Below are 22,762 nucleotides of genomic sequence, written 5' to 3' on the forward strand. Positions count from 1 at the left end.
AGTTTTTTTCGCCGGATCGTGCCTGATGCCAAAACACTGATGAGTGAAAGCAGTCTTAGGATTATGGTGGTTTAGCGCTGCCCCACCCTTGAGGGTATTTCTTGGTCTCCCAATTTCAGCATTTTAGAGGCTGGTCACTGGAAGGGACAAAGGAGGCAGGAGCGCTAGTGTTGCATTATTTGGGAGAAGGTGACAACTTGCTAGAACTCTTGGTATCGCATACATTTGAAGACCTTCTAAGATGCTACCCTACCTTATTCCTGATGCATAAAATTTGTCTGCCTGGCCTGCAAGAAGTGGCTTTTTAATGCTGGATGTGTACTCCTATGTGGATTGAGTGGCCACTATAGACAAGAGAGCGGGATGAGCGTACTCCTGCACTGACATTGTGTATATTTCTGAGCCCCTGCAGTGTCAGTGCAGGGCAAAGGTTGCAATTCGGGCAACACTGGTTCTGGGCAAATGAGCCACGTCAATCAACATAAAGGGTGGTTCGATCCATGTAGAATTCGCTGTTCAATACATTTTTTTTCTCATTTTATTTAAGTGGACATATCGCACTGTATTCGTACATAGTGGGTTGGGTTTCAGTCTTCTGCCAGAAGCGTTCGTTCGTGATATGAATGGATCCCATTTCTGACAAAGAATATACTTTGCTACCAAGAGTGCCTACTGCAGCTAAGAATTCATGTGCCTTAAAAAACATTGCTCCCAGTAGTTTTTGGTTGACAAAGCAGATGAAGTTTATCACTAGTGATGAGCGAGTACCAAAAAGCTCGGGTGCTCGAGGCTCGGGCCGAGCATCCCAAGATACTCGTGTACTCGGCCCGAGCACCGAGCCCAATGTTATCCTATGGGAGACCCGAGTATTTTTGTGAAATCACCCCCGGCAGCATGTAGAAACCAGAAAACTGTAAATTAAAAAAAAAAACGTGCGTGTGTGTGTAAGCGTGCATATATATATACACGCGGAGTGGAGTGCGGGAGGGGCCGTAGCCGAGCGGGGAAGTGTCGGGCTAAAGGCACGGTCACGCTGTGCGGGCTGGCCAATCACTGCAATTCCACAACAGGGCTGTGGCATTGCAGTGGTCTGCCAGCCAATCCCTGCATAAGGGATGGCTGTAAAAAGAGCGCCAACATGAAGACCACGAGTACAGCACGAGTATCGCGAGATTACTCGGTCCCCGCCGAGTAGCCCGAGTACATTGATACTCGTGCGAGTACCGAGCAGTAACAAGCATACTCGCTCATCACTATTTATCACTAATTCAGCCACAAATATTGCCTTTGTTCACACGTGACAGATTTTATTCAGAACTCCAAAATAAGTCAGCTCCTCATCATCAGGCTCCCCCCACCTACTGGCAACCAAGCTACTCGGTTAGCAAGAAAGCAGTAGAAGAAACAGAAAAACACAACATAGAATAAACCACAACACATACCTGTAAAGTAATAAAGGAAATTGTGGGTACTTTGTGAAGGCTATGAGAAAGGTATTATACCGTAAGTCCCCAAAATCTTGTTTTATCGTGCGCTTCATTGGGGGACACAAAACCATGAGACTTTCCAAAGGACGTCCAAAGAGTGCGAAAAATATGAAAAGTAGTAGGGCAAACTACTCAGGCAGTAACACAAGCGACTGCCACATGCAACACATTTTTATGTCAGCCTCACATCCACTGAGGCAAAAGTGTGGAATTTTTAAAACTTTGCGACATTGTGGATTGATGACCAGTTAGCAGCTTTGCAAAGCCACAGAATAGAACCCTGATGGCAAACTGTCCAAGAGGCCTCCAATCTCACGGTAGATTGAGCATTATCCGTCCTCGGGGGCACTCTATCCTCGTCCCTATTTGCACAACTAATCCAGCAAGAAAAAGTAATTTTAGAGACAGCCAGACTTTAACGAGATCCTTTCAGAATGACAGAGAATCTGAATAATAATAATAATAATAATAATAATATAATATTATCTTTAGCTAAATCTAAGTTCCCTATGAGTATGTTTTTGGAGTGTGGGAGGAAACCGGAGTACCCGGAGGAAACCCATGCAAACACTGGGAGAACATACAAACTCCTTGCAGATGGTGTCCTTGGTGGGATTTGAACCCAGGACCCGAGCGCTGCAAGACTGCAGTGCTAACCACTGAGCCACCATGCTGCCCGAATGAATGAGGCTGTCATCAACAAGCTGTCACCGCACACACCAGACCATTTCTAAATTGTGTAATGCGGGCTTCACACAGTACGATATATCGGGGCGATATGTCGTCAGGGTCATGTCGGTAGTGACACACATCCGGCATCGTCTGATATATCGTAGCGTGTGACACCTACGTGCGACTGTGAACGAGCAGAAATACTCACCTTCTCGTTCGTTGACACGTTGCTCATTTTCAAAAAATCGTTCCTCCTTCTGCGCGCCGGTTGTTCATCGTTTCCGAGGCAGCACTTGTCGCTCCGTGTGACACCTCGGGAGCGACGAACGCAGCTTACCTGCATCCCGCCGGCAATGCAGAAGGAAGGAGGTGGGCGGGATGTTACGTCCCACTCATCTCCGCCCCTCCGCTTCTATTGCCCTGCTGCCGTGTGACATCGCTGTGACGCCAAACGTCCCTCCCCCTTCAGGAAGAGGATGTTCGCCGCCAACAGCGACGTCGCCCGGGAGGTAAATGCATGTGACAGGAGGTTAACGACTTTGTGCGCCACAGGCAACTAATTGCCCGTGACGCACAAACGACAGGGGCGGGTACGATCGCTCGTGCAATCGCACGATAGATCGTACCGTGTGACGCCCGCATTAGGATTGCACCATGAGATGAGAGGGAGGAGGACGGAACGAAGGGAGAACAATTTCCCCACTAAGGTGGAAAGATTAGACATCCTTGGGAAGCAATAAGAGTGCCAAACATAAAACCATCTTTTCCAGGTGGAAGACAAGGAATTGAGAGTGACAGGACAAAGCTGCCAGTTCAGATACTTGCCTGATCAAACTGATCACCACTCGGAAGGCCTCCTTCAAAGAAGACAAAAGCAGAGAAAAGGTGTCAAGTACTAGGTTGAGATGCCAGGGATCCATAGGGAGCCGATAAGGAGGAACTAAGTGAGACACGGTGTGAAGGAAGATCCTAATTTGAGGCTTGGAAGCCAAGTTCCTTGGAAATAGAATAGACCGAGCCAAAACTTGGCCCTTAAGAGAACTGAGGACCAGATTGTCTGTTAAAAGGTAAAGAGACCCGAGAAAGAGCATGATATTGGATTAATCTTGTTGGCTTTATGCCAACAGAAAAGTCCCTTCCAAGTGTGATGGTTAATATGAAATAAAGAGCACTTCTGGTCCTTGTTCATAGTCTGCATGACCTGATCTTAGAAACCTGTAGATCTTAGAACTGTAATTTCAGATGCCATGCTGATCAATTAAGTGACTGTGAATTTGTGTAGAAAAGGGGACCCTAGCAAAGTAGATCTCGTCAAACTGAGTCTTGGTATGGAATTGAGCAAAGGGAATTTTCTCAATGGCCACTAACATCTTACCCGGGGTACTCATGCAGAAGCAGAGGGGTAGTGGGGAGGGACAACTAAAGGAACAGGTCCCGTTTTAAAAGATCAGACATCTTATTGTCTGGAAGGAAATTATTTGCTTGGCTAGCCACACGATCTGGAAGAAGACCAAGAAGGTTCTTGGGTGGGAAAAACCCGACACTTTCAAAAAGACTTGTTTCCTTGAGTTCTGGAGCTCATATTTGACTGTGAATGCAAAGCTGTTGCTGATTTTGAGCATAGTCTTTTCTTATCCTGAGGAGTGTCACTTTTGGTGATTCGAAGAGAAATTACAAAATTAACGAAACGGAATAGCCTTTCACCTAAAAATGGGGGTCTTGGTTTGGCCTATGGGAGCAGGGTGCTCTTGCTGCTGGTAGTATCTGAAAGTATCTTCTCCAACTTTGAGCCAAACAGGCGTGCTCATTGAAAAGGAAAGTCCGTGAAAGAAAGGTCTTTGATACAGAATCATCATTTCAGGACTTGAGCCAAAGAGTGCTGCAGATCACTGCGATGTTACTTGAAGCTTAAACAGAACAGCTAGCATCTTCAAGAGTTGTCAGAGCAGAGATACTTACCTGCATGAGCAATTTGGTCTTTTGTGTCCCGCCTATTCAGATGTAAGAGCCCCGGAAAGCATGGCTTGGTGCATGTGTTTTAGCCCAGGGAGTAACTGCTTCTAGACTAAAGTAGTGGCAAAAGCTGGACACAAACCAGATTCCTCTGCCTGAAACCCAGACTTGGCCAAGCGTGTCCCACGTCTATTAATGGTGTCCTTCCGTCCAAGTGTGGAAAAGTTGTACCCTGAGATGAACGAGCGACTGGATAAACCCGCAAGGGGTAGGAAGCCTAGGCTGTGAAAAGATCTGCTGGAAAAGAATATACAAGATTCATATGTTTCCGTATGTAGAAACTGCTTTAAAGGTAACCTGTCTCGTGTAAAAAGGCCATGAACCTGCAGATATGGAGTTAATCTATAGGTTAATAGCGCTTGAAACCTGCCCAGCGCCTGCACACTAAACCATCAGAGAGAAAAATAACTTTAATCCTCTAGGCAGTGTTCAGTCAAAGGGGAGTCGCCTGTCACCCTTTCACAGGTTCAGTCACCCTTCTGTGTATGGAAAGTGGCAGCTGTAACCATATGCCCTCTGTACTGACTGACAGAGGGTTCTATTGCTGAGTGAGCTGTCAGTCAGTACTGGGAGCAGTTACAACCGCTGCTTTCCATACACAGAGTGGTGACTGAACACGTGCCGGCACCGCCCCCATGACTAAAACTGGAATGCTGTCAGGAGGATTAAAGTTCTTTGTCTCCCAGCAGCAGGGATTAATGTGCGTGTGTTGAGCAGGTTTCAAATGCTATTAATCTGCAGATTTACCCTATGTCTGCAGGTTAATAGCGTTTTTACACATACAAGGTTCCCGTTTATGGATGCGTCAATTTGTTTGCCTAGCACCTTGATGAACTCTGTATGGGGTTTGAAAAACATTTCACGGTGTGCCATTTGTATAACTGCCGTTGGCTAATGGTCAGAGTACCATGTGTGGTGGTCGACATAGGTAGGCACTCCGTGTGAGTACAAGCAACGCAGGTTGGCAACTGGTTGGCCTGACAGATATTTGCGGTTAAATGACGTACAGGCAAAAGTGGTGACCAATGGAGGCTGGGCAGGCTGGCATACTTTGGAGAAAATATGATATAGGATTGAAGGTAGACAGAAGAAGTGAGGGAGATAACAAATAAGGAGGGGAGCACTGTGGAGGTATCGAAAATGTTCTGTGGGCTGATATCGTACCTGGTTGTGAAGTTGGGTGGAGGCTGTGGTGCAGAGGGTCTCTATGTCCAAGGGCACCAGGATACTGAAGCGGAGAGAGGACTGTTGCTCCCCAGACGACGAAGAAGCTGTTTGTACCAAGTGAAAAACGTGCACAGGCAATTGGTGGTGTCCAGGGAAGAGAACCTGCACACAAACCGGGGTCGCAAGGGCCGTTAGGCCCAACTGAAACCAGTTCTAAATTAAGAGACCTAGCCACGAGGAAATCACTGGAGAGGCTGGGAGTGGAAAGGAGTGGAGGCAGCTGTGGAAAATGGGGATCACTTGAAAGATCCTACTGTCAGGATGAAGAAAACCCCGCAAAAAGAGAGAACCGCACCTGGAATCTCCAAACTTTTTTCCCAAGCTGAGCGAAAACCTGCTTCTCTCAAATATGAGCAAAATGACTGGCTGAGAGAAAAAAAAATAGATGAATGGGAGCCACGGCAGCAGGGGACGCAGGCCAAGAGAGCCAGCAAAATGCAAAAGGAGCCTGGGACGGAGCTGTAATCACCTGTCCGGAAGAGGTTTCATCATGTGGTCCAGGACTTCGATACATTCTTCACTGTGTGCAATGCTCTATTCTTTTATAGGTGGATGTGCAAGAAGCGAAAGTCAATAATCCTCCACTCCAGTACATTAGCGCCGACTGTCAGTAAAGAGTCCTGCCGTCCTGATGGAGATGGGAAAAGGTAGATTATACTGCCCAACTATTATCAGGTTTTCCACTTCCATCTTTGATCCTTTACCTGGGCTCCGGTAACTGTTTATGGCTTTTTGGTTTCAGGTGCCTAATATTATTTTTTTTTTTTTTGCGCCTATTTAGGCTGTTGCTACTTTTGTATAGGCCTACCTACTTACAGGTTTTATCCTGTTTCTATTTAGTACAGTTTAGTTACAGGGCCCCCCTACAATTTGTATCCTAGCACACCTGGGATACATTGTCCAGGTTCATTGTTCACTTTATGTGGCAGCCTGCATATATTTATTTACATTTAGATTCTCATGCGGTATCCTATAGTGTTATTTTCTACAATTGATCAAAGTAATGGAAGTGTTTTGTTTACATGTCTGTTTTTAACCCCTTAACGACCGCCGATACGCCTTTTAACGGCGACAAATTAGGGTACTTCTTCCAAACCGCCGCTTTTTAACGGCGGTCGGAAAAAAGGGTCTAGCGCCCCCCAGAGTCAGAAAATTTCCGGGGTCTCAGCTGCCGGGGGTAGCTGAGACCCTGGAGATCATGATTCTGGCCGGTTTTTCCGGTCCCCGCTCACCTGATGACCGGTATACACCGTATACCGATGATCAGGTTACAGTAAATGACCGCGCCGGTAAAAAATCATTTATCTCCCATCTGGCATAAACAAACATGTCAGATGGGAGATAAATCTCTTTCCCGGTTCCCTCCGGTACCCTCGGTATCCCCAAAGTGCCCCCTCCGACCCCCAACCCCCTCCCGAAAATCCAAGATGGCCGCGCGCACCGGCGAGCACAGCAGCGCGCCGGCCGCATTTACACTGTTCCTATGGTTTCTGTCGTATGTGCCATAACACATACGACAGAAACCTGCTCCCTAGGCCCTGCCGGGTCCCCCCCGGTGTTCCCCGGTGTCCCCCGGTGTCATACATACCTGTCGGAACGCTGATCCCCCGCGGCCCCCTCCTCCGGCTCCTTCTCAGCAGACGCCGGTCACACGTGCAGAGCAGCTGACAGCTTCCTGTGTTCAGGACGCTGGCTGCTGCTGCTGCTGCTCGGCACTGTGCAGCTGTCACCCAGGGAGGGTGGGTGCAGATTCTTTGCACCCACTCTCCTCAAATGGAGGGTCTGCCCTCCTAGAAAATGGGGGATACGTTCCCTGAACGTGTCCCCCATATTCTAGAAGGTCCAGAGTCGACGTGGGACGTCCAAATGGATTACAGTGGATTTTATTTTTCTATTCTTTTCAATAAATTGGTCAATCAGGGAATGTTTTGGGGAGTGTTTTTTCAAATAAATTTTTTTTTGTTGTCAATTTTTTTTTTTTATTACTGTCAATTAGTTATGTCGGGTATCTGATAGACGCCGTGACATAACTAATTGCTGGGCTTGATGCCAGGTGACATTACACACCTGGTATCAACCCCATTTATTACCCCGTTTGCCAACGCACCAGGGCGCGGGATGAGCTGGGGCGAAGCGCCAGAATTGGCGCATCTAATGGATGCGCCACTTCTGGGGCGGCTGCGGCCTGCTATTTTTAGGCTGGGAAGAGTCAAATAACCATGGCTCTTCCCACCCTGAGAATACCAGACCCCAGCTGTCAGCTTCACCTTGGCTGGTGATCTAATTTGGGGGGACCCTATGTTTGTTTTTTTTTAATTATTTATTTATAAATAATTAAAAAAAAAAAAACAGCTTGGGGAGCCCTCCAAATTGATTACCAGACAAGATGAAGCTGTCAGCTGTGGTTTGCAGGCTACAGCGGTCTGCTTTACCCTAGCTGGCTATCAAAAATAGGGGGGACCCCACGTCATTTATTTTAATTATTTTTTTTTTCTTTTTGGGCTAAATACAAGGCTAGGCACCCTTTAGTGCCACATGAAAGGCACTAAAGGGCGCCAGCTTAGAATATGCAGGGGGGTGGGACGTTATATATGTTTGACATCTATCCATTCATCCATTGTAGCATTTTAGGCTATGTGCCCACAATCAGGGTTTGCAGCATTTTGGGCGCAGATTGTTTTCCCTGCGTCCATAGCGCTGCGTTGTGCAGTAGAAGCACAGTCGAAGGATTTTTAGAAATCCCGTGCCCACTGTGCTTCTTTTCTCCGCAGCATAAACCGACCTGTGGCGCAGCTTCCCGAGCCTCAGCATGTCAATTTATGCTGCGGAGATGAGTGTGCTCTGCAGGTAGCATAGAGCTCTACAGCAGCCTGAACCCAAATCGTGGGCATGGGCAGCTGCGTTCTCCCGTGGACAACACTCACATCTCTGCAGGAAGGCTGACACTGTGTACTAGACGCCGTGTCGCTGGATCATGGCCACATAGCCTAAAAGAGAGAAATTTGTTGCTACAGCAACATTTTTGTGAAGTACCTGTGGATTCAAAATGCTTACTATACTCCTTAATAAAATCCTTGAGGGGTCCAGTTTCCAAAATGGAGTCACTTGTGGGGGATTTCTAATGTATAGGTACCCAACAGGCCCTGCTAATGTGACATGGTGCGCGCAATTTATTTCAACTTTTCCAAAATTCAAATGGTGCTCCTTCCATTCCAAGCCCTGCCATATATCCAAACAGAGGTTTTTGGCCACATATGGGGTATCCCTGCGATCACAAAAAATTGGATAACAACCTGTGGGGTCCACGTTTTGTTGTTGCCTCTTGAAAAAGTGAGAAATGTGATGCTAAAGAAACATTTTTGTGAAAAAAATGAAAATTTTCAATATGGCAACCTAAGCTTATCAAATTCTGTGAAGTATTCGTGGATTCAAAATGTTCAATATACACCTAGATAAAAGCCTTGAGGTTTCTTGATTCCAGAATGGGGTCACTTGTGGGGGGCCTCCACTGTTTAGGCACTTTAGGGGCTTTCCAAATGCGACATAGCGTCCACTAATTATTCCAGCCAAATGTTCAGTCAAATTGCACTCCTTCCCTTCCAAGACCTGCCGTGTGCCCAAACAGTTGATTTCCACCACATATAAGATATCACCAAACTCAGGAGAAATTGCAGAATACATTTCATGGTGATTTTTTTCCTGTTACCCTTGTGAAAAAAAAAAGCTACCTCGTTGAAGTAACAATTTTGTGGTAAAATTTTATTTTTTTATTTTCATGGCTCAACGTTATAAACTTCTGTGAAGCACCTGGGGGTTCAGGGTACTCACCAAACATCTAGATAAATTCCTTGAGAGGCCTAGTTTCCAATATGGGGTCACTTGTGGTGGTTTTTTGCCGTTTACGTACCTTAGGGGTCCTCCAAATGCAACATGGTGCCCGCAATCTTTTTCAGCCAAATTTCCTTTCCAAAATTCAAATATTGCTCCTTTCGTTCCAAGCCCTCCCATTTGTCCAAACAAAGGTTTCAGACCACATGTGAGGTATCACCGCGCTCATAAAAAAGTGGGTAACAAACATTTGGGTCAAATTTTTGGAATTATCTCTTGAAAAAGTGAGAGAATTGATGCTAAAGCAACATTTTTGAGAAAAAAATTACAATTTTCAATATGACAAAGTAACGTTATCAAAATCTGTGAAGTACCTGTGGGTCCAAAATGCTCAGTATACCCCTCGATAGAAGCCTTAAGGGGTCTAGTTTCCAAAATGGGGTCACTTGAGGGGGGTTCCTGCTGTTTAGGTACCTTAGGAGATCTGTAAAAGCAACATGGTGCCCACAATCTGTTTCAGCCAACTTTGCTTTCCAAAATTCAAATATTGCTCCTTTCATTCTGAGCTCTCCCATTTACCCAAACAAAGGTTTCTGACCACATGTGGGGTATCGGCGCGCTCATAAGAAAGTGGGTAACAAAGTGTGAGGTCCAATTTTTGGTGTTACCTCTTGAAAAAGTAAGAAAATTAGTGCTAAAGTAACATTTTTAGGTAAAATGTTAATTTTTATTTTTTTTCATTACATATTACTTTAGTTCCTGTGAAGCACCTGAAGGGTTAATAAACTTCTTGAATGTGGTTTTGAGTACCTTGAGGGGTGCAGGTTTTAGAATGGTGTCACTTTTGGGTATTTTCTGTCACCCAGGCCTCTCAAAGTCGCATCAAATGGGATGTGGTCCCTAAAAAATTGGTTTTGTAAATTTTGTTGAAAAAATGGGAAATTGCTGATGAACTTTGAACCCTTCTAACTTCCTAACCCCAAAAAATTTTGTTTCAAAAATTGCGCTGATCTAAAGTAGACAAGTGGGAAATGTTATTTATTAACTATTTTGTGTGACATAACTCTCCGGTTTATGGGCATAAAAATTAAAAGTTTGAAACTTGCAAAATATTTATTTTTTTTGTCAAATTTCAGATTTTTTCACAAATAAAATAAAAAAAATCATCCTAAATTTACCTCTAACATGAAGCCCAATATGTCACGAAAAAACAATCTCAGAATCACCGGGATCCATTGAAGCGTTCTAGAGTTATAACCTTATAAAGTGACACTGGTCAAAATTGCAAAAAATGGCCTGGGCATTAAGTACAAATCTGGCTTCGTCCTTAAGGGGTTAAATGATTTTAAATGTATGTGTTTTTTGCCACTTTTGTTATAAATAAATCTATGATATGTATTTGCACAAATCAAGGTTCTCTTTTGGACATTATTGACCATCAACAAAGCATGGTGCCTTTTATGTACTTCTTAGTTGGGTTTAGCATGTTTGCTTGGTACATGGCACATAGCTTTGCTTTATTATAGTAGCTGGTGCCTAGCCCCCTCCCTGTTTGGTTCACGTAAAAAGACATAGGCATTGCATTATTGCTTTGGAAATATTGACAAAAGAGATTTTAAGCTTATCCATGTGAGCCCAACAACCAACGGTAGGGTGATCTCATTATATCTGGAACCTAACTGTAAATGCCTCTATGGCCTCGGTTCCATTTACGTTTTGCACGGACGAGTACAATCCAATAAAACATCGGATTGCACTCGCACCAGTTCAAAACTATGGGGCAGTGTCCATCTGGGATTCATTTCTCATGCCATAGCGGAATGAATCGCAGCATGCTACGTTTGGCAGCGAGTCTCAGCTCATGCACCCCCATGCAAGTCTATGGGTGCATATGAAACATCGCAACGCACTCACATATCATCCGCAGTGCGATGTACACAGAGACAGGCCGGGGAGTAGATGGGGAGAAAGTGTTCCCTCCCTCTTCTCCACAGCTGTGATACGATCGCAAGATCGCATCAGTCACATGACCCTCGGCTGACGCTCGCAGCAGAGAGGGTCATTAGCATATTGCTTCCAATGCTCTCACATCAGAAGCTGTGCGCAAGTGGAACCGAGGCCTATGTGCGATTTAAAAATCTGTGTGCCTGGACAAATTGGTCCCTGGCTAAATAAGATGGAGGACACACCCTGGCTATGAAGAAGAGTGTTAGGTCAGAACAAATGCACTAGAACGATATCAGAAAACTGACAAGCAGCTTCCACATTTGTTTTCTGATATACCGGTAGTTGTGGTTTATTTATCTAACATGATTATTTCCATATTGGAAATTACTATATAATCTAGCGGTTCCTTGGTGAACAGTTATATGGAGTTTGCGGTTTCTTCTTGTAGGACTTGGATGATATGGATGCAGAGTTATTTGAATCCCGAAAGCCAAAATCAGCCCCTACAAAGAATTCTAGCCAAGCCAAAAGCAGTGACAAGACCACCGATGCTAAAAGAGGTAAGGTTTTATTCCTCTTAGTGAGACAACCCCACTGTAAAAGTATAGAAGCTTCCAATGCCTTCAGTAAACACTTGGTCTTGCTACTTCTTGGGAAAATTTTGTATTTAAAGATGAGAGTATATACTTGAGTGGAAACTAATTCTATTGAATGTTAGAAAAATCTAAAAGATCATCAAAAGATTAAAAACGACCCTAATTCATCTCGCTGGTCCCTCCACTCCTCAGTCACCTATCTGGTCCCCGCCATGCTATATTGTCTTATCACCACTCTTTCTGAAATCTGCGGGCCTCTTTTTTTTAATCCAATCAATTTTTTATTGTAGGAAGTTACATTACAAAAAGGAGAAATTCAGGTATCATTGGCAATAATACACAAAGAAAACAACGCTGTAACATGTGGTAGTATCACCTTTGATTATGATTCACATTTCCTGTCACACCACCACCAATCATGTCTGATGCAAGTTGCAACTTTTTTTAGGTTAATCAATACCCAATACGTATAGAGTCAACCTACCAATTTACTCTTTAATCCTCAAAACGAGCAATCCAAACAACAAGAACCAGAGAGTAAGAAAGGAAGATAAGAAAAGGGAGGGGAGAGAGAGGTGGGGGAGAGGGGGAGAACCATGGATGGTTGCAAGGAAGCACCCAGGGAGGGGAAGGGGGGAGGGAGGGAATTGGATGGCGTTTCGGGGTAGCCCGAGCAGTAACAACAACAGAGATTTAAACACCTTGAATATTGACATGTGGTATGGGTGAACTCCCTGCGTAACACTCTCTTTGACCCTATTTGACCCATTTTTAATTATCAACAGTTTGCCCTGGAGACAGATGCCTGACAGGGGATGCATATACAGAGTTTAGCCACGTGTCCCAAATCTGAAGTATTTTGTTTTTGGCGCGGATGGAGTGAGCCAGACAGAACTCGTATTGGCATTGGAGATTAATTCGGTTATATAGTTCAACTAATGTAGGCGTCTTTGGGGATTTCCAGTGCAAACTTATGCAATATCTGGCAGCTACTAGAATGTGAACTAATAAACCCCTGGATTCCCAAGAGAACTCCTCTATACCCACGTTTAGCACTGCCAGACCTGGATTCGGATTAATAGGATTGCCTGTCAGCTCACCCATCAGGCCAAACACCTCCAACCAGAACGAGAAAACCTTGGGACAAGCCCACCAGCAGTGACCAAGAGTACCCCTTTGGAGGCAGCCCTTCCAACAATGTGGCAAATAATTTGGGAGGAACTGTGCTAAGTTGGCTGGGGACCGATACCATCGCAGGTGTACTTTTTTCAGTTGCTCCAGATGATTTATACACTTGGAATATTTTTGGATATTTGCTGATGCCGAGTGCCAGTTTGAAGGAGAGGTAGAGACACTCAACTCCATGTCCCATTTATTCATATAAGGAGATTTTTGCTCTTCGGGGGGGGTTATTGAGCCATTTGTATGTCGAGGAGATATCTTTGGATTTAATTATCTTTTTAAATACCAAAGCCTTTGTTGTAGGTAACAGAGGATTCGACTTTTGGAGGAAATTTAGAGGCCAGAAAATGACTAATTTGGATGTGTTGATAGAAACAGCCCTTTAAAGAGGGGTGTTCCCGTACTATTTCATTAAAGGGGTTAACACCCAAATCAGAGTATAGATCCGCCAGCACTGTAATGCCCGATCCCTCCCACCTGGCCAGATTCAAAAAGGGGATTTGAGATTCCAACGACTTGAGGGAAATCTCTGAAAGAGGAATCTAAATCTTATGAATCAAGTCATTTCGCCAGACCTCCAGGGAGGCTGACATGGTGGGAACACACGGGGAGAACCGTGAACGGCTCAAATATTCTGCTTCCATCATTCTTCTGACCGAGCCCTGGCGGGACAGGAAATTTTCAATCTGAGTCCATCTATGTGAATTACCTGGACGCCACCATTCCTTTAGTGATTCAATTAGTAAGGCTTTATAATATGCCGATATGTTTGGGGTGCCCAATCCCCCTAAGTCATATGGAGGGTATAACACTTTACCTGCGACCCTAGCCCTTTTATTACCCCAGACAAATTTGTTAGTCAACGATTGAAGTTTCATCAGGGTTTTGTGAGAAATTTTGATGGGAAGGCATCTGAGCACATACAATATTTTGGGTAAGAAAACCATTTTAAAGGACTGTATCCTGGCCATCCAGGACAATGATTTTTTTCAAAATCTGCGGGCCTCTTGTGCTAGGCTGAGTGTTCTGCGTTTAAGGTTACAATCTTATGCTCTTCAGACCAAAGAGCATAATGGACATTAAATTTGTGGAGAATTACTTTTCTGCAAACCTAAAAAATTGTTTAAAAGAACTGAAGTCCTCAGTGGTTGATACCTTTTTAATGGCTAACTGAAAAGATTTACCTGTATTTTCTGCAAACCGACTTTCCTGAGAAAATTCACACAAACAAGCAAATTAAAAATTTTACGTGATGTACTCATTTTTTGTAGTATTGCATAGTAGCTTTAAATCAGTATTGGATTTGAATCTTCAAGATCAGGGACTTGTGTTACAGTATGCCTTCCCGTTCTTTGTCATAGACGTGTGTCTCAAGCAGGCAGCCCCCAACCAAACTCTCTGAGAACCCTGTTATATGATAGGTGATTATCTTTTAAAAGCAAGCCAAATTAAACTTACTCTACTGAATATGAGTAGTATGACGCTACTGTTCCTTGACAAGGGCTGACTCCTAAAAAGACGACCCATTTCGCATGTGCTAGATAAGTCCTATTAGTGTCATAGAACAAATGTCCTCACTAGTGATGAGCAAGCACTACCATGCTCGGAACGAGTAATTGGTTGCTCATCAATGGGGAACTTAAGCATTTCTCTGGAAGATCTTCCGATAAAATGCTTGAGTTCCCCATTGCTTTCCATTATATTCGGTACATGAGTAGTGTCCGTCTGAGCGTCCGACTGCTTGTTACGAGTACCAAGCACCCAAGCATGGTAGTGCTTGCTCATCACTAGTACTCACTATTAGGCCCTATTCACATGTCTCCGTTTTATGTGTGTGTGTGTGATCTTGGAATCATGTAAGGTCCAGAAAGTGTTATTTCTCAATTACACGCGAGGAAGCTTAGAAGACAGAGTCAAATGAAACTCATACAAAAATGCATTTTCATGCAAGGCATTATCTAACAGGGACCTCCGCACCTGAAAGTGAGAAGAAACCTTTGTTTGCCCCGGTTGGCCAATCCAGACCTTATAAGAAATTTTCCTTTGATGGTAAGTGACAAGGTTTGTGTATATACACTGTGTTCCAAATTATTATGCAAAAAATATTTTTTCATATTTTCCTAAATTAACTTTCTGAATTGCACTCATTTGTTATTTCTTTATCGTTCCTTTGGGAGACCCATACCATGGGTGTTTAGCTTCTGCCTCCGGAGGACACACAAAGTACTACACTTAAAAGTGTAGCTCCTCCCTCTGAGCTTATACACCCCCTGGTAGCCAGTCCTAGCCAGTTTATTGCTTTGTGTCAGGAGGCATACATCTACACATGCATTCTCATCTGATTTGTTTGACTTTTGGAAAGAGTTTGAAGAAAAGCGGGTCCATGTCTGGACTCCCGGCATGTCCCTTCTCACCCCACTGTGTCGGCGGTGTTGTTAAGGTTGATTTACAAGGCTGCAGCCTTACATGCCGCGCTCCTTCACCATCCCTTCTGGGCTCTGGCTTGAAGTGGGAGCCAGCACGGTCTCCATGCCTGGCAGGAGTCCGGTCTCCATCCACAGCCCCTTGAGGATTCTGTTGGACTGGAGCACTCATCCCCAGGGACATGGCCCTGCGTCTCAGCAGCTAAGTACCTGAGACGTTTATGTTAGGGGTCCCGGTTCTTTATTGTAAGGGGAGAGTATGCTGTATGTGATTGTTTTAACTTTTCCGGCGGATTCTCTAGCTTTTGCCTGAGAACCGCGCCGATGGTGCCTGCTTGTCGGCCTCGCCGCTTAAATTTAGGGGCCGGCTTAGCCGGAGGCCTAGTTTCATTTTCCTGCCCTCGCATGTCACTCATGCAGAGGGACAGGTTCGGCTCCTCCCGGCGGCCGTTCTACATAGGGGAGGGACACTCCCCACTGCTGGGGCGTCCCTCCTTCCCTGCAGGTCTCTATAGCCCTCCAGTTCCCGCTCTTTTATCGGAACACCCCCTAGTCATTTCTCAGGCAGAGTTCACTCTGCTCTGGGACATCCTGCATTCTGCATCTCTGCTGAGGTGCTGCGACAGGGGGACCGGGCTTCGGGATCTGGAGGGCACACAACACCGCGCTCAGCGGTCTGGTAAGCCACAGCCGGTCTCCGGTTGTGGACCTCTGTATACCAGCAGCATGTCTCACACAAGGAGCAAGGCCCAGTGGTCTCTCAGGCTGCTGCTGCACCTGTGATTGAACCCCCGGCCTGGGTAGAGTCCTTTTCTAGGTCCATATCCCAGTCATTTGCTGAGTCCATGGGACTTTTGTCCTGGACTTTGATGAATATGCATCAGCCCCCCTCACAGGGTGCCTCTAATACTCTTGACAGAGGACTCCTATCCTCTGACCTCCGTCCATCAGAGCTCACGGAGGATTCATCATCTGATCCCAGACCCCGTCCTTCTAAGAGAAGGCGCAGGGTTTCCTCCCCCTCCCCATCCCACGGCTCTGCCTCAAGAGCTGACTCTCAAGATGAGGAGGATGCCCTCACTGGGGGCTCGGAGGCTATGTATCCCATCGATTTCTCTGAGGGTGACTCAGATCTTAGTGATTTGATTGCTTCTATTAATTCTGTGCTGGATCTCAATCCGCCAGTGTCAGAGGAGCAACTCTCTTTGGCAGAAAAACATCAGTTTACCTCGCCTAAGAGAGTGAAGAGTGTGTTCTTTAACCACTCCAGTTTTCAGACCGCTGTGGCCAAACCCAGGGCCTGCCCTGACAAACTCTTTCCAAAGCGTGGTTCTGATGACCAGTTTCCATTTCCACCTGAGGTGGTCAAGGAGTGGTCTCACTCCTCAAAGGTAGACCCTCCGGTGTCTAGGCTATCAGCCCGGACCGTTGTGTCCGTGGCTAACGGCACCTCACTTAAGGATTCCACTGACCGTCAGATTGACTTTCTGGCCAAATCTGTGTATGAAGCTGCGGGGGCCGCGTTTTCCCCGTCTTTTGCAGCAGTGTGGGCTCTCAAAGCCATCTCTGCTTCTCTAGAGGAGATGCATTCCCTCACCAAGGAATCTATGCCTGAGATGGTTACCTTAACTGCTCAGGCTTCAGCCTTTTCATCTTATGCCATGTCTGCCATGCTAGAGGCTGCTTACCGCACTGCGGTGGCTTCAGCTAATTCTCTTGTTATCCGCAGGATTTTGTGGCTTCGAGAGTGGAAGGCAGATGCTTCTTCCAAGAAGTTTCTTGCTGGGCTCCCTTTTGCTTGTTCACGTCTGTTTGGTGAACAGCTGGATGAAATCATTAAAGAAGCTACTGGCGGGAAGAGTACTTCCATGCCACAAACCAAGACCAGGAAACCCGCCCAGGGTAGGAATCAATCGAGGTTTCGTTCCTTTCGTTCCTCCAACTGGTCATCCTCTAAGCCTTCCGCCTCGTCCGCTAACTCAGCCAAGGATCAGAAATCCAACTGGCGCCCAAAAGCGCGTCCGCAGAAGACCGCAGGAGGTTCTGCCACTAAGGCAGCTTCCTCATGACTCTTGGCCCGCTCCAGCCACGTCCTTAGTCGGTGGCAGGCTCTCCCACTTTGGCGACGCTTGGTTAAAGCAAGTCTCCGATCAGTGGGTGAGAGACATCATATCTCATGGCTACAGGATAGAATTCTCTTCCAGCCCTCCAAACAGATTTTTTCTCTCAACTCCCCCCTGCTCCAAGGCCGCCGCCTTCTCGCAGGCCGTGGCGTCCTTGCAGGCAAACGGAGTGATTGTCCCAGTTCCCGCTCAGGAACGGTTCAGAGGTTTTTACTCAAATCTCTTCCTAGTTCCAAAAAAAGGACGGTACCTTCCGGCCAATCCTGGATCTCAAGCTTCTCAACAAGCATGTCCGGGTGCGGCATTTTCGCATGGAGTCTCTGCGATCAGTCATTGCCTCTATGACCCAAGGGGAGTTCCTGGCGTCCATCGACATCAGAGATGCCTATCTACATGTGCCAATCGCAGTGTCACATCAGCGTTGGTTACGTTTTGCGATAGGAGAGGATCATTTCCAATTCGTGGCTCTCCCCTTTGGGTTAGCCAGTGATTGCGGTCCTGCACCTCCAGGGGTTAGCAGTGCTTCCTTATCTGGACGACCTTCTGGTCAAGGGTACATCCAGCGCAGACTGTCAGCGTAGTGTTTCCTTCACTCTCGCCACCCTAGCCCAATTCGGGTGGATTGTCAATCTTCCCAAATCCACTCTGACTCCGACCCAGAGTCTCACGTACCTAGGGATGCAGTTCGAGACTTTGCCGGCACTTGTGAAGTTGCCCTTAATCAAACAGCAGTCTCTCCGGCTAGCGGTGCGCTCTCTCCTGAGGCCCCGCCGTTATTCCCTCAGGCGCCTGATGCAGGTGCTGGGTCAAATGGTGGCCTCCATGGAGGCGGTTCCCTTTGCCCAGTTCCATCTGCGTCCTATGCAGCTGGACATTCTCCGCTGTTGGGACAAGCGGCCTTCCTCCTTACAGAGGTTAGTGGCTCTGTCGCCACGGACCAGGAGCTCTCTTCAGTGGTGGCTTCGACCCCTCTCCCTTTCCCAAGGGCGCTCCTTCCTGACTCCGTCCTGGGTGATTCTCACCACGGATGCCAGCCTTTCCGGCTGGGGAGCGGTACATCTCCACCACAGAGCACAGGGCACTTGGACTCCGTCCGAGTCAGCCCTTTCAATCAATGTGCTGGAAACCAGAGCTGTGCTTCTAGCTCTCCTAGCCTTTTACCACCTGTTGGCGGGCATGCACATTCGAGTCCAGGCAGACAACGCGACAGCGGTTGCCTACATCAATCACCAAGGCGGGACACGCAGCCGCCTGGCAATGTTGGAGGTCCAACGCATTCTTCAATGGGCGGAGGACTCCAAGTCCACCATATCCGCAGTCCACATCCCTGGCGTGGAAAACTGGGAGGCAGATTATCTCAGCCGTCAATCCGTGGACGGTGGCGAGTGGTCCCTGCACCCGGCAGTGTTTCAGTCAATCTGCCGCAAGTGGGGCACTCCGGACGTGGACCTAATGGCATCCCGTCACAACAACAAGGTTCTGGTTTACGTGGCTCGCTCCCACGATCCTCAGGCCTTCGCCGCGGACGCTCTGGTTCAAGACTGGTCCCAGTTTCGTCTGTCCTACGTGTTTCCCCCTCTAGCTCTCTTGCCCAGAGTCCTGCGCAAGACCAGAATGGAGGGCCGTCGAGTCATCCTCATTGCACCGGACTGGCCCAGGCGAGCTTGGTATCTGGATCTGCTCCAACTGTCCGTGGAGATGCCGTGGCATCTTCCGGACCGTCCAGACCTGCTCTCGCAAGGTCCGTTTTTCCGCCCGAATTCTGCGGCACTCAAATTGACGACGTGGCTCTTGAGTCCTGGATTTTGACGGCTTCTGGTATTCCTCCTGAAGTCATCTCCACTATGACTCGGGCCCGTAAGTCTTCCTCCGTCAAGATCTATCACAGGACTTGGAAATATCCTGTCCTGGTGTCGCTCTTCCGGCCATTCTCCTTGGCCATTCTCGTTGCCGACCCTTCTGTCTTTCTTGCAGTCCGGTCTGCAGCTAGGACTGTCCCTCAACTCTCTCAAGGGACAAGTCTCAGCTCTATCAGTGCTGTTCCAGCGGCGTCTCGCCCGGCTGGCTCAGGTCCGCACCTTCATGCAAGGTGCGTCTCGCATCATTCCGCCTTATCGGCGGCCCTTGGATCCCTGGGACCTTAACTTGGTCCTCACGGTATTGCAGAAACCCCCTTTCGAGCCCCTTAGGGAGGTTTCTTTGTATCGTCTTTCTCAAAAGGTGGCCTTTCTAGTTGCCATAACTTCTCTCAGGAGAGTCTCTGATTTGGCTGCGCTCTCCTCGGAGTCACCTTTTTTTTGGTTTTTCACCAAGACAAGGTAGTTCTCCGTCCGACCCCGGACTTTCTTCCTAAGGTGGTCTCTCCCTTCCACCTTAACCAGGATATTTCCTTGCCTTTCTTCTGTCCGGCCCCTGTTCATCGCTTTGAGAAAGCGCTGCATACTCTAGATCTGGTGCGTGCTCTCCGGATTTATGTGTCTTGCACCGCTGCGCTTAGGCGGTGCACCTCTCTTTTTGTGCTAACCACAGGGCGGCGCAAGGGTCTCTCTGCTTCTAAGCCGACCCTGGCCCGTTGGATTAGATCGACCATTTCGGACGCCTACCAGAGTACTCAGGTGCCTCCCCCGCCGGGGAGCAAAGCACACTCGACCAGAGCTGTCGGTGCCTCTTGGGCTTTTAGGCACCAGGCTACGGCTCAACAAGTCTGTCAGGCTGCCACTTGGACTAGCCTGCATACCTTTTCGAAGCACTACCAAGTGCATGCTCATGCTTCGGCAGATGCGAGCTTGGGCAGACGCATCCTTCAGGCGGCTGTCGCCCACTTCTGAAGTTAGGCTCCGCCTACTTCTTAGTTTTTCTGTTTATTCCCACCCAGGGACAGCTTTGGAACGTCCCATGGTATGGGTCTCCCAAAGGAACAATAAAGAAAAAGAGAATTTTGTTACTTACCGTAAATTCTTTTTCTTATAGTTCCGTATTGGGAGACCCAGCTCCCTCCCTGTTGCCTGTTGGCAATTTTCTTGTTCCGCGTGTTATCACCGGCTGTTGTCGTGGACAGAGTCTCCGGTTGTTCCGGTTCTTACTCGGTTCTACTTGTGGGTGGCTATTCTCCTTCAGCTTTTGCACTAAACTGGCTAGGACTGGCTACCAGGGGGTGTATAAGCTCAGAGGGAGGAGCTACACTTTTAAGTGTAGTACTTTGTGTGTCCTCCGGAGGCAGAAGCTAAACACCCATGGTATGGGTCTCCCAATACGGAACTATAAGAAAAAGAATTTACAGTAAGTAACAAAATTCTCTTTTTTCCAGTCATCTACTATTCGAGTATAATTGAAATGTTTTTGATCAAAATGCCTATGAAAACAGTATATTTTTAAAAATAATAAACACTTAAAATGCATGTTCCAAATTATTATGCACAGCAGAGTTTTCAACCTTTTTTTTATTTTTATTTTGAAAAACAAAATGGTCAATTGTGAAATTATAAGCATTATCAGCTTATTACAAAATGAAATCAAACAGTTTTCAAGTCAAAACTTAATTCTAGGTGATGTTACATTTGCACATAGGACCCCTTGTTTGAAAGAAGCTTCTGAACTCTCTCGTCCATTGAATTTGTCAGTTTTTGGATGGTTTGTGCTTCAATTGTTTTGCATGTGGACAGAATACCCTCCCCAGAGCTGTTGCTTAGATGTGAACTGCCTCCCGCCATCATACACTCCTTTTGATGATGCTCCAGAGGTTCTCAATGGGGTTGAGGTCAGGGGAACATGGTGGCCACACCATAAGTTTGTCCTCTTTTATGCCCATAGCAGCCAGAGATGCAGTTGTGTTATTTGCAGCACGAGACTGTGCATTATCATGCATAAAAATGATCTTGCTGTGGAATGCACGGTTCTTCCTCCTGAACCATGGCAGGAAGTGCTGTTTTAGAAACCCCACATAGATTATGGAGTTCATCTTTACCCCTTCAGGGATCCTAAAGGGGCTGACAATCTCTCTCCCCATGATTCCAGCCCAAAACATTACTCCACCTCCTCCCTGTTGGCGCCTGAGGCGTGTTTTCATGGAGTGTCCATCAACCAGCCATCCTCCACTCCATCCATCTGGACCATCGAGCGTTGCACGGCAGTCATCGGTGAACAGAACAGTTTGGAAGTCAGTCTTCATGTATCGTTTGGCCCACTGGAGCCGTTTCTGCTTGTGTGCAGTGGATAGAGGTGGTCGACAGGATGGCTTACGCACTGCTGCAAACCTCTGAAGGACCCTGCATCTTGTTGTTCGGGGGACGTTGGAGGCACTAGTAGCTTCAAAAACCTGTCTCCTGCTATGACAAGGCATTTTAGCAGCTTCTCTTTTAACCTGACGCAATTGCCTGTTGGAAAGAGTTCTCAATTTTTCCTTATCAGCACGCGCACGTGTGTGCTGTGAATCAGCTACATACTTCTTGATTGTGCGATGATCACGATGAAGTGTCTTGGTAATGTTGATTGTAGTCATGCCTTGACCTAAATACTCCACAATTTGTAGCTTCTAAGCAGCCGACACATCCTTTTTCTTTCCCATTTTGGCAAAAAATGTAGGCTGCTTAATAATGTGGAACAGCCTTCTTAAGTAGTCTTGCCTTTATTTGGACACACCTGCCAAACTAATGTGCACAGGTATCTGCAATTGCTTTCAGTGATATAAAGAGCCCTGACACACATCACCATCAATGAGTTTAAATGACTAACAAAAAATGTATGACCTTATCACTCCTAAACTCTTTTTGCATAATAATTTGGAACACAGTGTAGAGAGCAGTATACCCTTCAGTTGACTTCCTTCTCTATTTCTTAATGCTTGTCAGAAGGTGCTCAGGACTTAGAAACAGCATTACATAATGAAGGTAATGGCATTCTAATGTTTTCTTATAGGTTATCCAATTTTATTTTACCTTCATGAGTTTTTTTGAAGGAGTGCAGTAAAAAAAATATAATAAGAGAATAAAATAACTTAAAGGGGTTTGTCTCAGCATTTACCAACCACATGATAGAAGATAAATGTATGATTGCTGCAGGTCTGAGTCCAGAGGCAGCCACTGATCCAAGTCTCCTGTGGCTATAACTCCTATAGGCCATTAACCACTTCCCGATAGGATTGGTACATGATATGTTGTGTGTCGATGTATGGAGTCAGCGCAGGAGCTGAGCCTGCACCATACACGCGAATAGATGTCATACACAGCTAGCGTCTTACTGTAACCTCAGTAACTGGAGGAAGCTAT

At 46.5% G+C, this 22,762-nt stretch overlaps 1 protein-coding gene across 1 annotated transcript in view; it reads left to right on the plus strand.

Annotated features, from left to right (window-relative positions):
* FBF1 (Fas binding factor 1) overlaps positions 1 to 22,762 on the plus strand; it is a 159,209-nt gene that overhangs the window by 43,209 nt on the left and 93,238 nt on the right. The window contains exons 7-9 of the mRNA XM_075349603.1: positions 11,623 to 11,734; positions 14,918 to 15,001; positions 22,346 to 22,384. Of these exons, the coding sequence (XP_075205718.1) occupies positions 11,623 to 11,734; positions 14,918 to 15,001; positions 22,346 to 22,384 (235 nt within the window). The remainder of the gene's footprint in view (positions 1 to 11,622; positions 11,735 to 14,917; positions 15,002 to 22,345; positions 22,385 to 22,762) is intronic.

This window comes from Anomaloglossus baeobatrachus, chromosome 5 (genome assembly GCF_048569485.1).
Source record: "Anomaloglossus baeobatrachus isolate aAnoBae1 chromosome 5, aAnoBae1.hap1, whole genome shotgun sequence".
Lineage (NCBI taxonomy): Eukaryota > Metazoa > Chordata > Amphibia > Anura > Aromobatidae > Anomaloglossus > Anomaloglossus baeobatrachus.